General features: G+C 44.0%; 1 protein-coding gene across 1 annotated transcript in view; it reads right to left on the reverse strand.

Annotated features, from left to right (window-relative positions):
* ca16b (carbonic anhydrase XVI b) overlaps positions 1-15827 on the reverse strand; it is a 69970-nt gene that overhangs the window by 33859 nt on the left and 20284 nt on the right. The window contains exons 3-4 of the mRNA XM_062544623.1: positions 4314-4493; positions 1655-1803 (exon numbers count right to left, since the gene is read on the reverse strand). Coding sequence (XP_062400607.1) covers positions 1655-1803; positions 4314-4493 — 329 coding nt within the window. The remainder of the gene's footprint in view (positions 1-1654; positions 1804-4313; positions 4494-15827) is intronic.

Genomic DNA, 15827 nt, shown 5'->3' on the forward strand with positions numbered 1-15827 from the left:
CTACTACTACTACTGCTGCTGCTACTACTACTGCTGCTACTGCTGCTGCTACTACTAATACTAATACTACTACAAATATGAGTACAAATACGAATACGAATACGAATTTGCATACGAATACGAATACGAATACGAATAATAATACTAATGCTACTACTATGCCTGCCATAGCTAGCTTGCTTGCTTACTGTCATTACAGTCATTACTGCCATCCTCTGACAACATTACATCCCTTACAGTATATACTCGTGAATCATCTCCTTAATAACGGCTCCCCTTTCAGCCTGATAGCATTTCTCTGTGGAACCTTTAAGTAGACTTCCTGATGGACATTCAATCCTTTCAGTCCATTCATGGTAATTTCCTCTGAAAAAAAAGGTAGTGAGTTTGTTTGTGGGCTACTCAAAAACAAAAATAGTTCACACTAAATGGGCTGCACTGAAAATATCATATGACTGGGCACCTCGGTGCATCAGTTTTGCCATTATGATGGGCCACATTCAAAGCGCAAGAGTGCCGTTAACACACTGTCTATCTCCTGTGTGAAGAATATTAGATCTCTACGATATTCATTTAAAGGAGCGTGTTTTTAACTTCATCTGTATGAATGCTAATTCAGTCAGGTGAGGCTCCTGTGAAGGCACTGTATGCCCATACCGAGGCCAAATGAATCATCCATTTACCTTGTAGTGTTTCATGCCAGTGTAATGATGCATTTAAAGTGGTTGATTATTTTGCAGAGAGAAAATATATTCTCATTTGACAGTCAACAAACTATAGTGAGAACTGCACCTGTCTACCACATCTCTGCACCAGAAGAGAAATGGCCAGCCGATATTTTCTATTTCACACAAAATATACTCAGAGTTAAGCATTTTAAAGGCACCTGTTTCAAAACAGTCCCATTCTGGACATTTACATTCAGTTGGCATTAAAGCATGCGAGGCTATAGCACCAAGAGAATTAGCAGACTGTGAGAGAGAGAGAGAGAGAGAGAGAGAGAGAGAGAGGGAGGGAGAGGGAGAGAGGGAGGGAGGAAGTCTCAGCGAATAATTCCGTTAACGCTTGAATCCGCCACAAAGCAAAGTGCTCCTTACAAAGCTCATCAATTTCTCTCTTTGAAATTTCTTTATTCAATGCTTTAATTGTGTTCATTTATTCTCCATCCATGTGTTCAGACGGAGGAGCGTTGGCCATTCATCATTAGCTTTTAACCATATTAGCCAATTGCTGAGGCTTCTTTACGCCGGCTTTATTTGGTTTAATTGCTTTGGCTGAGTAAACCTGGAGTCTCTTAAATAACCAATCGTCTTGTTCGTCTGTGGGTAATGAAAAGGCTGAGAACACGGACGAACCAGCGCAGGATTCGCCGCAATGATATGAGTGTGGCTTCTTCTTCTTACAGTAATGATTAGGACGAAAACAAGTATGCTGAATCAAAATTCAGCCACCCCAGGCTACACATTTTAGAAAGATTTAAATATCTGAGAGTGTAATGTCTCAATGTCTCAGTACGCACACATCCACACATCTCTGGGCTTTGGTCTTTTACATGTTTGTGTTTAGAATGGCAATTCTCTGTATGTTCCCCAGTGTAGGCTACAGGGCCAGCTCTCTCTCTCTCTCTCTCTCTCTCTCTCTCTCTCTCTCTTACCTCCACGGGGAACTTGCGGCCGTTGATGCTGTGCTCAGACCCCGCTGAGCCGTTGCTGTGGCCCCAGTGGAACTCCATCCTCTCAGCTTTGAAACGTCCAGGCAGTCCCGCCCCCCTCACAAAGTAGTCATTCCTCAGCAGGATGGACACTGGAGTGGCCCAATGAGAACAGGAGCATAACATAGAGTTATTGTCAAATATTCACAGGGGAGATGTTAAAAGTGGGTTTCACACAGCGACCAATCAGTATTTACCATCAAAAACAAACTCACTTGGGCAAATAACATCACCAACAGTATTCAAGAGCATTTCATTGAGGTTATCAAACAGGCACCTTCCTCTATCAGTGTTGAATTAGGCTCATGACACCTCCAGAAGGCTCAACAGTGGTATCTGGCACAATATGTAAATAATGCAATTGCCTTATCATACCAAACCATACTAATCCAGGATGAAGGTACAATTATGAGAGGTAACTAACCTATTATTGAACATTCACAACCTAAATTATTGAATATAGCACAATGGAGAGTACAGTAAATGTAATGGTACCATAATAGTCCGGGATGAAGGGGAAATTGTGAGCGTTAACTAACCTATTACTAAATAGTCTTTTGTGAGAGACATGTTTTTAGACACTTTGGCATTTCAACATCATTGTTAGTAGTCTCATTTGCCTGGTCCCCTCCCGTGGTGTGGTAACTTTAAATATGAAGGGGACAGCACAAGAACACGCTTTCATACGTTCCTCTAAACTCCCTGTAAAAATTATAAGCCTGGCGAACAAAATGCTTTAAGCCATGTTCAAAAAGTTTACCCCGGGCTTCAGAGTTTTAATTACACTGCCAGGCCTTCAAAAATACACTCTGTCACATTGACTGCCTTTTAAATGGAACCCGACAATTTATAATGCTGCTTTTTTTATGAGACAAATTTTGGCACATCAAAATTATTGGTCCTGTTGAAAAATAAATATGCGCTGGCAGGGGGCAGTCAAGAAGGAGTGCCATTTCAAAAAGCACTCTGACGTCGCTCTCTTCGGATTTATTCTCCCACTCCAATTAGGCAAAAAGCAGTGTCTGAGATCAGACACTTCACGTTGACGTAAGTTCACAACTGGCTTCAGACCCACCGTATTCCGCACAAAAACAAAAAAAATATAACAAAAAACTGTCTGCGTATGCGCAATGTTCTGTTGTGTGGACAGAGCACGTTAATACGAGGGCAGTGCTAGTGAGATATGAGAGTAGCACTTTCTGGACACAGCTCCTGCCGTGGCTTGTTCTGAGACGTGCAGCAGCCTAGGCCAGACTGACACCGCTCCAGGCTACGTCTTACATCTCTTGCTCTCCCAGACCCTCCCTGACAGCGTCTGTGAGTCTCTGCCGCTCACATTCATGGGCATATTTATCCACATGCTGCGCTGTTTTGAGGCCCTAAAACGTCAAGATTTTGCCTTCGCTTATTCCTCACACCCCCCACCTCCACCTGAAGATAACATGAGGATACCATAAGCTGACAACCCCCCTTATATTTTCAGAGCTGCCATTTTAACAGAGTCGAGGCCAGAGTTGATTGAATGTTGGTGACAGGATTTTCTTCACCAAGACTGTCAAAGTAGACAGGATATTCTGACCTCAGGCCTGACGCTGCGGATGGATGACGCGGAAATAAACAAAGTCGACCAGTTTAAGAGCTGGAGAGAGCTAGAGAAGAGGAGACGCAGGGACTGTTTAAAGGAGCCGTGACAAATAGGAGGAAGCAGGGAGGGGGAACAGGACTGAGCAGGAGCCTGTGGGGAACCACAGATATATCTGCCCCTGGCAGGGGCTCTGGGGCCTACATAGGCCACCGCAGCTCAGAGTGCAGCAAGAAGGAGAGACAGAGAGAGAGAGTGATAGAGAGAGAGAGAGAGAGAGAGAGACAGAGAGAAAGAGGAGGTGGGGGTGGGGGAGAGAGGAGAGAGAGGGAGAGACAGAGAGAGAGAGATATAAAGCACCAGGGATTTACAGGGCTTGTCTGAGCTCTCTGTACACGGCACACAAACGACATCAACGCCTCGGCATCCACACCAGTCGCACTATATCAGGGCCGAGCAGTTGCAGTCACTATCTAATCACCAGTGAATGTTTTATCACAACTAACACGATAAATATTCATGGCATCGTCACGCCAGATGTGTTTTTTTCTCTCTCCATGTTTGTTTAATGTGGGAGCGTCTATCTCGATTCTGAGATTCTGTGTCAGAATCGCCAGAGAGACTTTGGATCACAGCGTGGGCCAAATCAGTTTGTGTAAAAGTCAAATCCTTGATCGATGGCATTGGCTCAGAGCTGTCTGTGCCCTTGGTCCGAGCCAGTGGGCTGGCATCTAACTGGGAGAAGATCTCCGAGTGTGATTAAGCTTGAGTGTAAACAAACAGGAGCAGTTTCTGACAGACAGGATGGCCTGTTTTTAATATTGATTGGGATTAACTTTTAAGCACTCGCAAGCCCACAGTTGTTTGGCTTATCAGACAGCAGTCAAACATTCATGAGACGACCACTGCTGCCCTGTGCGTGGAGTTATGATAGGCTGTCAGGGTTAACGACCCTCACCGTCGTTGCCAAGGCCACCCCCCACCCCCCGTCCCCTCCCGTCCCCCCAGGATGGTACTGACCGGTCTTTCCCGTGTTCTTCATGGAGGTCTTGTTGGAGGACGGCGATCCGAACCCTTCCAGCGTGAGCTCCTGGCACTCGTTGGAGACGTGCGCGTCCTTGTCGGAGATGTCCACCGGTGACTGGTTCTCCCCAGCACACTCAGGGTAGGACGAGGCCCAGCGCCCCGGCCCGTGGCTCCCTGCACAGGGGAGAAAACAGCACAAACACCTCTCGTCATTACCGAGGCCCAACACCAACACCATGTTCTTTACCCCTACTCCGACCACTATCCTAATCCAACAACCCCCTTTACCCAGTGAAACCGAGTTACGAGAGGTTGAAACCACGGGCACCTGAATCAACAAAGGGTGGAGCAGGGAATGGGGGCATGCTTTTTGTCAAACAACAACTTCAATGTTCTTCTTCAGAAGATTCCTCTCTGCGGAGTTGCATGCAAATGATTTCAGTATCGGCGGAATGTTTGCCGAGGCTCTTCGCAGGCTCAGAGACAAACAGTTCATGTCTTTCATTCCAATACTAATGCTAATCGTTTTATAAATCATTCAGCCGTTATCGGGGAGGACATCGGACCATAAAGGGACAGAATATGAATAGGAATATCCTGTAATCAGTACACATGGCGGAGAGAGCGGACAAAAAAAACAGTTTGTAAAAAACAGCCATCAATTACTACTAGTAACCCTAATCAGAGTGTGTGCAAGAGAGAGAGAGAGAGAGAGAGAGAGCAAAGTAGGCAAAGGCATGTCTGATTCATTCCACCTGAATGTCAATGCTAATGACAAGGTCTTAACTGGGGCTGCGCTTAACACACACATACAGTGTTTCATCTTTCGCTTGCCAACACATGATTACCATGGTAACAGGACTCTCAGAATAAGAGATATTCAGATGGAAAATAGCAGAGGTACCTGTGTCCCACTGTAATTTAGTCATCAGTAATGAGGGAAGCTGTCTCCTTTCTTTAGCAGTAGTAATAGTACTAAAAATGGTTCGATGATTTCTGCTGTTTTTCATAGTCAGTGTGCAGACCAGTTATTGTAGTGGAGATTGTCCTTGCATTCACATTTCAAAGAAAAAATAATTGTCTTTGTTTTAACTTAACAGGAGGATTAATGTGAAAAAGTTACTGAATCTCATCATACATTCTCAAGGATATCAAACAGTGAGACATAAAAAAGAACACGAACAGACATAAAAATGTCAAGCATCGTTTTAGGCAATGCCAGCATCTTCGATGCTCTAAAAGGCTTACTGGGTAAGGTAATTCAACTCCAGTTGCTCTCTACAGACTATCCAAGCCTTACTTTCAATCTGTTTCATATTTCAGCGCATCTAGAAAAACAAGAGACCAATGCAACATGCATCACCAAAAACTACACAGCAACTGCACACAGTCAATGAGATCATCTGATGTGGAAAATGTAGCACGCTAAGTATATTAGTTTTCCCTAACTAGCCTCGGCTTACTCATTAATACCCATCTGAACTCATTAGGACCTTGGCTCTGGTGGAATCCAGTCTTTAAATTGCCAGGCCCAGGGTTGAGCACTCAAGGGAAAGGGGGGTAAAGTTTCTTTTGATTCTGACAGATTAAGGTCAGGTTTCCTTTCACTGCGAGGGTGATAATGATGCGGCTTCCTTTAAAAGTCTTACAATCTGCCTAACCTCGTTTATCGAGATGGCAGACAGGTCTATTGAGCTAAACATGTTTGAATAGCTTTCTCACTCACAGCGTTCATCATCTCTCTGTCTGTAGATAATATCCCCATGCACTGAAAGGAAACCATGTCGCTTCAGTTATAGTCATGCCGCTTTGCACTATTCAATGAGAAAAATCGGGCCCAACTAACTCAACACGCCTACCAACTCTGCCGCTTCTACACATACGCCTGACCTACACCAATCCCTGCATTTTCATTCTCTTATCAAAAAGTCCTTTAGGATTCCAATCAGATTTTGGAACCAAAATCCTATAGGATTCATAATTCCAAAATCTGTTTGGCGGGCACAGCCATATTGGCAGCCTCACTCCTTAGTTTACTATGGATTACTATGGATTTACTGTACTCCCGCCTATTAGTGTGTTCCTGTCACTTAGTTTTTGCCTTCTTGGTCATATGTTGCTGTATAGTGGGGTGTAACAGCGCAACCCACAATCGCAAGAGGAAAAGAATCGCTAATACTATATTTCTGCTTCTTGTCTTCTGCATCTGAGTGAATGGATATTACGTTCGGTGCGCTACCAACATGGCGGCAATATTCCTAGAATGCAAGGCGTGTGCCCGAGCCCTATTGAGTGGAGGTCAGTGGAGAAACAGGTGTCTCTGATTGGAAATCAGACAGGTGTCTCTGATTGCCGGCAAGTATTGCACATAGACAGTAAGGTGTTGCCCCCAGCAATATATAAGTAGGCTATAGTATATATGGCGGCCGCGTTGACGTATGCCACCTAATAGAACTTGATGGAACAATGCGGTATCTAGCGTTCTAATATCTATGCATCTAACAACCCAACACACTTAACATGCACTTATCATGCACTTTCTTTCTTCTCTCCTACTTCATTTGCCACGTTTACATGATGTTTTTAATTCCGAATTAGTTTATTCAGAATTAAATAAATCGGAATTAAAATATTCTCCTTCGAGTTTACATGGAAATAATCATTCCGAATTGGCGTTTACATGGAGCATAGGTTAATTCCGCTTTATTGTATTCCGCTGAACGTCTGGGGGTCGGGAAGGGTTCCGATTGGACAGGCGGTGCATGAACGCAGCCTAATTAAGGTCTACCGGAAGAAAACAAACTTTAGCTGGCTAGCGGCTTTTTTGTCATCTCGGGTTAAAATTATAGCATGGGCAATAACATAATGAAAACGGTTTTCACAAGTAATTCTGATAATAGGCCTACTATTTAACCAGCAGCTCGAGAATATTGTCAAGCTTCACGTTTGCTAGCTGAGGAGGAGAACAGTGCCGGAGAAGGGGGGGAAGAAGACGGAGCCGAATTAGCAAGAAACGAGCATGCGCTGCGTCTTCCTCCTTGTATGAGCATGCGCCAAACAAACGGAATAAACTTTGAATCGGAATAAAGGTTTACATGATCAAAGGGTGCGTTAATTCCGCTTTAACATCGGAATAAACCAACCACTTAAATCGGAATTAAGTTTAATTCAGAATAATCATTTTCAAGCGGAATAAGCGTTTACATGGTCTCTTTTAAAGCAGAATTAACTTTTATTCCGATTTAACTTGGTTTTATTCGGAATTAAAGCTCTCATGTAAACGCAGCAAGTGACTACACTTAAACAAATACTTAAACTGCAGCCCTACACATGCTCATCCTGGCAGTAGCATTTATTGGTCCCTAAGGTCTCCAATGCCATGATGTTTAAAATGTTATTCCTCATTTTGTAAGTTTCAAATCTGATTACATGTAAATGTGATGGTACTTATAATGATCTAAAGAAGTCTCAACAGAATACATTAAGAGCACAGCATCCATTATTCTTGAGATGGAACAAGGTATCAGTTCAATAAATCTTTTTTGAACTGATTTAATTGCATTGCAAGACGTGCTCATTTAAATGATGCTGCTCAATGCTCCGTGCCTGTGTTCATCCAAAACACCTGTGGAATTTCAGACGTGTGACTGGACCTCTATTGATTGCTCCTTCACTTGCTTGTATTTGTTAAGTGCATGAAATAGATGGGGGTTTGCTATGCCAAAACTACCCAGCCAGGGGTCAGATGTCCACCGAAGGCAGGAAGGAGCATCTCTGGAAATAGACTCCACAGGCTTAGGCTATCATGCTGGCGAGGCAGCACGAGTTAACAATTCTTTTTTTTGTCATCATTGAGACTCGACTATCTGTATATTTGACAAAATTGTTGATGCCAATATCTATTTTTCAAACATTGAGCTTTTCTAGTCTTCCTTTCCTCATAGCCTATCTGCTTCCTCCATATGTGATTTGCTTTCAACTAATCCAATTTCATTCCACTGCTATGTCAATTTTCTAAAAGTACTTTGTCAATGAACTCATATCAAGCACTGCGCCAGTTCTATATTCAACAGGCCTATTGATCTTAAGTGTGATGGTTGCTTTAATATCCATGGCTGCACACACTTCTACATCAAAACCAAACAATCCAATTCATCAGTAAAAAAAAAGCCCTGGCTCTTGTTTCTTGTCACTCTACTCTACAGTACATGCACTGACAGTCACAAATTAAGCTTATTGAATCCAGCACCTAAAACAATTCGCCCTTTTTAGAATCCCTATATGAAATCCATTAAAAATGGATTAAACAGCAAGTGCTTCTATCTAAAACTATCAGCAAACATAAATGTGGGTTTAATGTCATCTAAAATGGCCGCTTGCAGTGGGCAAGTGGCACACTTCATCTGAAGGCCCAGACATATGGGCCATTAAAAAGACCAGACAAGAGTTCACCATGACCCGCATGCCACACGAGACAGATGATCTGCTTGCCAGCTCCAATCACATTCATCTGCTGCTGCCTGGACCTCTCACACCTGACGGCTCTCTCTTCCAGCCCTACCACCAACAAGATCCTTTAAGCCAAGACCTATCAATTATTAAGCTTAGAGATATTGTTTCTGTCATATCCAAGGAACTCCCAAAGTGAAGTGATTCATGATGGTGTGAATTCCACTCGCTTCAACACGCTCCCTCCTGCCGGCTCCTGAAACTCAAGCCTCCTCTAGCAATGTCTTCTTTTTAAAAAGTGAAACCCTCATGTTCTCTCCACTGCTGATGAGAAGCAGGTCTATTTTTGAGTGAGTTGTAAATCTGAACTACGGCCCATAATTTTCACGATAAACGTGTACTAAAAATCACAGACACAATTTCTCTGTGGCTGACTGGGGGATACGCTGAGGCAGATGAAATGTTGAGTGGAAATGAGAACAACCTCTGAATACTAAACTATCCCTTTAAACACTTCTGCACGCACTGGGCACAACACATGAAATACTGCGTTGTGTTTTCAGGGTCAGTACGTCAATTTGTGGACACAATCCTGGAGTATAACCTTGTATTCTGAACTTTAAATGAATGTGTGCTCATATGATGTGCGCGCAAGCTAGATGGTGTCTGTCCTCCTCCTTCTCCCTTCCGGAGCCTCCATGCCAAGCTCCCATTCTAATTAAGAGGCCTGACTGAAGCCTTGACCATCCATGGCACTCAGCATAATACGCTCCTGCCACCAAGCAGAGGTCAGAATAATGCTGCATTCCAGACTCGGCTGTCGGAGTGACCTTCTCAAAGTACTGTAAATGGACACACTAAACAAGGGCCACGTTAAGAGTTGTGGAGGAAAAGATCAGGTAGTCTGCCGAGAGACCTGCCCCAATAGGCGGCATTAGACCATTACAGTAACCCACACAATGATCCAAAATATGAGCAAGATATGGATAACAGAGAATTATATCACCATTTTAAGGCCAGAGTGATGGCAAAAAAATCATTCCTGGATTACTGCTAAAAAGGTGTGGTCTAGAATCATTGTGGAAACATGGAGAGGCTTGGTAGGCATTAAAAAAACATTTTGAGAGCTGCAAATGAAATATGTTTCCATTGCTTATTTAAAAAGGGTATGAATAATTTTGGACATGCAATTTTTCATAAAAATGTTAAAAGATAAAAACGGTTTATTCCATGTTTTCCCACATTGTCACCTTTTGGCATGTGATAGTGTCTTTTTCAGACAGAACAAACATACTGGTCAAGAGAAATTCAATATATTTATATATATTTAGTTAGGAATAAAAATATTGCTAAAAATTGGTATTGGCAATGAAATAAAATGTAGGCTATTTGAAGTTTGAATTTTGTCTTATCGATTACTGTCAAAAATGGCAATATACAGTGCGGTCTGTCCACTTCTTTACCCCCTTCACCCAGCAGCACATACCACTGGACACGACCCCACGGGGAAGCCGTCCCCAGCTACAGTATGTGCCCTGGTATCGACTAACATCCTCTGGGTTGTCTTTGTTCTTCCCTTCCCTTATGTGCAGGTGGCGGCCATAATTACGGAGCCAAACTGTGAGTCTAGATGAACCTGCTCAAATTGAGCCCAGGTGGGCCACTGAGGTTTGTGATGGAGCTGAGAGTACTTGGGTGACAATGCTGAATTTGTGTGCAAGTGTGTGTGTGTGTGTGCTGCGTGTGTTTGTGTGAGTGTGTGTGTGTGTGTGTGTGTGGTGCAGGGGAGGGGGGGGTGTATGAGGTGTGTGAAGTTGCTCAGCTGTTCCTTTGGCTTAGTACGCATTTCTCTCGTGTGTTGGTGTGTGTGTGTGTGTGTGTGTGTGTGTAATTTTTTCCGTGCCATCTGCTTAGCTCACTCGCAGCGTTGTGTGTGCATCACCTGCTCCGTGTCCGACTCCCTGAAGTACAACAGGCGCGTGTTTGTCTCAATCTGGCCCCTTTGTTACCCGCCACCATCCCATTAACCTTGGGGACGGATAACCTCGGCCACGCTGGCGTGGGGGTGGGCGGCGGAGTGGAGATTGCCTTGTCATTTCCGTTTTGTCCCCCGGGGAAGGGTACACACTGCACACGGCCTGGCAGCTCTCACACATTTGGCGCACGCATCCTCGCCAGTCGAGTCCAATCAGCCCATCAGCGGCTTTGACTCAGGGCGAGGGATGACAGCCAACACACAGTGGCTGTGGATGTAAGCGATGGCAACGGCTACTCGGTTAAGGGTCCGGACAGGCAGCGCTCAGTTACCACTCGGGAATAATTAGGGCTGGGACAGACACGTCCATATTTATTGGCATCCCTGGTAAAGAGGATTAAAACCCCGTTTCTAAAACGGATAGTTCCAGTCCTTGATTATGATTGGCTGCATGGCTTTCGATGCCTTTGTAAAAACAGCACAAACATACTCCCTGACCGCATTTTGTTCTGTATTACAGCACCACAACTTATTGCAACTTGATTCAAAAGTTAGAGTAGCTGTGTCTCGACATTGCTTGGCAACCATTAAGTTGCTGTGCATTTATTTTATGAAATCTTGCCAGATATATATATGTCGTAACCATTATAGAAAAGCAATAAGCCACTCAATTCCAGGTATCAGAGATTTTACAGTAGAACAGCTAAGGGGAGTTTTAGGCAGCTGTTCTAAAATCACTGTAACCTACGACTTCCCGGGGCTAATTGCCTAATTTAATGTTTGCTGATGAAAAGCTCAATTCTCTATATTCTCTGACCATAGATCACGTCTCCAGGCAATATGTCCCAGTAGCATTTAGCAGCTCCAGATATTTACATATAGGTAAATGACAAGACTGCTTTTCTTGGCAAGCCTTTTATACAATCTGTTTGCATGGAAGTCACATTTGATATTTTTTTTAGATTTATTTAGACCAGATGATACTTTTATCTGTATTTCTCCAGCAGTGATACCAAGGCCATTTTTGCCTCTCTTACCATCCTCCTGACTGTGCTTAGGAGCAAGATAGACTCTGGTTCTTTTCCAAGCAAGTTTGTACCAGTTCCATTTGATTGGAGCTTTTTAGCTACCGTATTGTTTTAACTACAAGTATCAGCACTTTTTTTTATAAACCCCTCCCGACTTAATAAACTCAGCTCTTATTTGAACTCTTGCATTTCATTGTCCTTTCCCATTTTGAAGAATGACTCGAGAATAAAGGAGGAGGGCAATGTGTCTGGTATTTGTGCTGACATAAAGCATCGGACCCCTCAGTGAGGTTGGCATGAGTGTGCTTAAGATGATAAGAAAGCAGAGGTGCCACTGAGAGCCATCTCTGCAACTCACTGAAGTAGTGGCACACACAACAAATGTAACCAAATCTAAGTTTGCTCATTTTGTCTCTGAATCAGTGATGTCATCTTTTAATCATGATTGTGCATATGGCAGTCATTATGTGTTCCCATATATTGACACCTTGGGTTTCATTCACCATGTACCGCTGCTCATTTAAGTTTCATTTGTTAGATATTTCCATATTGACAGTAATTTCTCTCTCTGAGGCAAGACAGCTCATTAAAAGTTGAAGATTAACTATATCCACACAGTTGCATAACCTCTGCTGTAAAACTTTTCTAACCTAATCAGGCTTGAATTTTCACTCATATTAGTCATATTATCCTATTAGTTTATAAAGATTTCAGTGACCAAAAGGACCCTGTACCTATTGTTTTCATACATCTGTTTAATCAGCCTACCACTAAAAAATGTCTGAATGTCTGTCACTCAGACAGACATTGTCAATGAAGGGAGACTCAGCTTAGATGCTATGTTGCGTATTTCCCTTTGCGTCTGACCGGATAGAAGGGCTACATTCCCTACCTATTCTGGGTGAATAGTGGGCTACCTCTCACTTGTAATCTGTGATGCAGCAAGGGCCTTGTTCACCCCTTGGTGGGAGAAATGAAATCCACAAACACCAAAGTCGATTATGCGCAATAAAGAGCCTCTCCCCCCACGTCCTCTCGGGCATCTCCTTTCATGGCGTGGTGCCCACAATCCCCCTTGTACACGCCGTGGCCCGAGCACTGATCACTGACGAGGTGAAGCGCTTCGCATTAGAAGCCGTCGATCTAATCTTATTAACCAAAGACTCTCGGCCCAGTCAGGAGCAGCTAGAGACATGGTACCCCGGGTGCAGGCATTCAAACGCTGTGTACACACACTGGCAAGAAACATGAGAGCCAGACAAGCCCTTTGAGAAGCATGACAAAACCTTGAGATATCAAAGGAGCGGCATACGAGGGTCTAGCTCTCTACTGGACATCTGGAAGCCTCTCTCCCACCTTTGTTCCTATTCCAGGCTCCGAGTGTCTTTAAGAATTCCAGTCACACAGCATGGTACACATCATGTAACTGCCTGCAATATACAAATGATCGATGCCTACGTACATGACTTGACTGATTCAAAATAATTCAGTTTGTAGGTTCTTTCTTTTGTTGTTGAGGTTGTCATGGTTATCCCATGGTAAAAAAAATCATCACAAGTCTTTGATTGTAAAAACAAAGCAATAAAAACTGACGTATAGGCTGATGAATATGACCCTCCAGGCCCTCTTCCAAACAAAGAAGAAAGTGTGCATGATGTTTATGGCAAGACAGAATGCCTTTGTTGGTAATTACTCCGTCGGCTTTAAGAATTCACCTGTGATCAGGCATTCAGAGACTCCAGCATCTTCAAAGAGAACTACAGCAAGACTCCCTCACTGAGCAGCTACGCTATGAAAAATCAATCAGGAGAGAAAAGGACTGGTGCAAACAGTTTAAAGGCAACCTCGTGATCTTTAACGGCAGACCAGCGCTGCACGGAATTTGTAATCACCACAAGAGCTCTCTCGACTCTTGTAGTTGCTTGCTAAATGCTCCACTATAAAACTTCGCCTTGAGTTGAATAGAACGTGGGTAACGACTGTACAGCACATGAAGTTCACAATGTCTGTAAGTTTGTGAATGTAACCTACTCAACCTGGCCTCAGTAAAACTCCTTTTAACAATATGAACTGACTTCGACCCGCATGCATTGCTACTCGAACAGGAGGGCTTATGTAACATGGTTCCCCAGCATTGGTGTGTGTGATAAGACAGGAGGCCCATTATTTATTCTAGCCTTTCAGATTGAATTATTGCCCTTTTCCGACCTCCACCCATTTCCCGAGGCAGCTCGGAGGAGCAGTGTTTTTGCCTGCCTGTTAATCAGCCCATTAGCTCGGTGAGACACAGCGTTATCATGCCCCATGCATTTGATGATTGACATAATTACATTCCTCGCCGACTGCTGATAGAGAGGCTCCCTCCATTTGGAGCTACAGTATGGGCGCTGAAAGCAGGAGGTGGATATCGATCAATGTGTCAGAATTATAAACCAGGCCCCCTTTCCAGCAGGCGTCGAGGAAAGGCTTGGATTCGAGAACTCTGCTGCTGAAGCAGCAACCAAAAACTGGAATACAGAAAAGAAAAGAAAAGCAGCCTGGTGATCCGATGTCCCACAGAACAAATGGTGTTACTCGATCGGCGAGCAGCAGAGTGGAAAAGAGAGAACGGGTATTAGTGTAACGTTACCCTGATAAGAGCATTAATGACGGCAAAGAACGGCCGGAGCAGCCTCTGCTCAGAGTGAGGGCACTATCTCAGACAGATGCATCACAACATGTCTTTGCTAGTTTGTGACCAATGAAGCAATTATCTTCCTGTCCAGCAAGCGCATCATCTAAATGTGACCCTCCATGGCAAAACCAGTGGGAAGATTATTATGATATTTGCATGAGATAATAAGGGAAATGGAAAATAAGTGAAAACTCTGAGGATAATTAAGAATAATTATATAGTTAATTACAATATAATAATTGTATAGCACAGAACAGGGGGTGAAGGGCATGATTAATAAATATGTATACAGCATATGCACCATTTATATATTTACATATTTACATATTTATTTATATACAGTATATATCATTAAAATATTTACTATAAACAGCATGCGTGCTTGACTAAATACAGTTAAAGACTTGGCAAAAGAGCCGGGGTACTCGTGGGGAGTATCACAGAGCAGCGCTGTAATCTAAGACTCGCTGCTCTAATCTCGGACTCTAATTACTCGGCTCAAGTCTCAGGCGGAGGCGGAGGGCAGGTGAGAAAACACTAAATCAAACAACAAGTTAATGGCCGCCATCGCCGCCGCCAAGCCCTCACAACATTACCTCAAGGCAAAACACCGCCTCTGCCTCCGAGCTGCGCTATCTTACGGTTATCTTGGAGCGCTTGATTGTGTGCGGGGTGGGTGGGTGGGTGGGTGGGCGGGTGGAGGGGACGGGGGGTGGTGAGGCTGGGTGGGGTGGGGGCTGTTCTCATGCAAGGGAGTTGGCCCGAGAACACATGCGGGACAGGCTGTACCCGGGCCCTGTTGATTGTGTGGCTGGCGTGCCTTCCTCTCGGCCGGACTCTTCAAACAGCCTCTGAGATAATGCAGGGTGGACGCTGCCAGAGTGACGCCACTTCCTCACGCAGGGTTAACACAGTTTAGAGCGCTGGATGTGGGGTCAGGGGTTATGTAAACGCCACTCAATGAATGTGGGAGATTAACTCCGTGTGTATATACAAATTAAAGAGACACGTCGCGCAGCTAATTTTAGAAAAAATGTAGAGCAGCAATATATATCTGGGACATTCAGAAAAATCTGTGTTTGTCTCAATTTCAGCTCTGCGGGCAAAAAAATAATTAAAAAAAGCTTCCATCAATCTCCGAGCGTAACCTCAAACCTCAAACCGTCCTTTCATCAAGTATTCTTCAGTGAGCAGTATGAGGTCAGAGGGACCCTGGCGAGCCGCTGTGGAGCCCAGCAAACAGATGGGCTGACAGATCCATTTGATACACCTTTGTTGCACAAACACCTTTGTTGCACATATGGCACATCAGTGAGGCTGGCACACAAGGCTTTTCCACGCCTCTCGGTTTGGAGACGGACCGAAGCGAAAGGCGCGGACCA

This window comes from Sardina pilchardus, chromosome 9, assembly GCF_963854185.1.
Source record: "Sardina pilchardus chromosome 9, fSarPil1.1, whole genome shotgun sequence".
Classification (NCBI taxonomy): Eukaryota; Metazoa; Chordata; class Actinopteri; order Clupeiformes; family Clupeidae; genus Sardina; species Sardina pilchardus.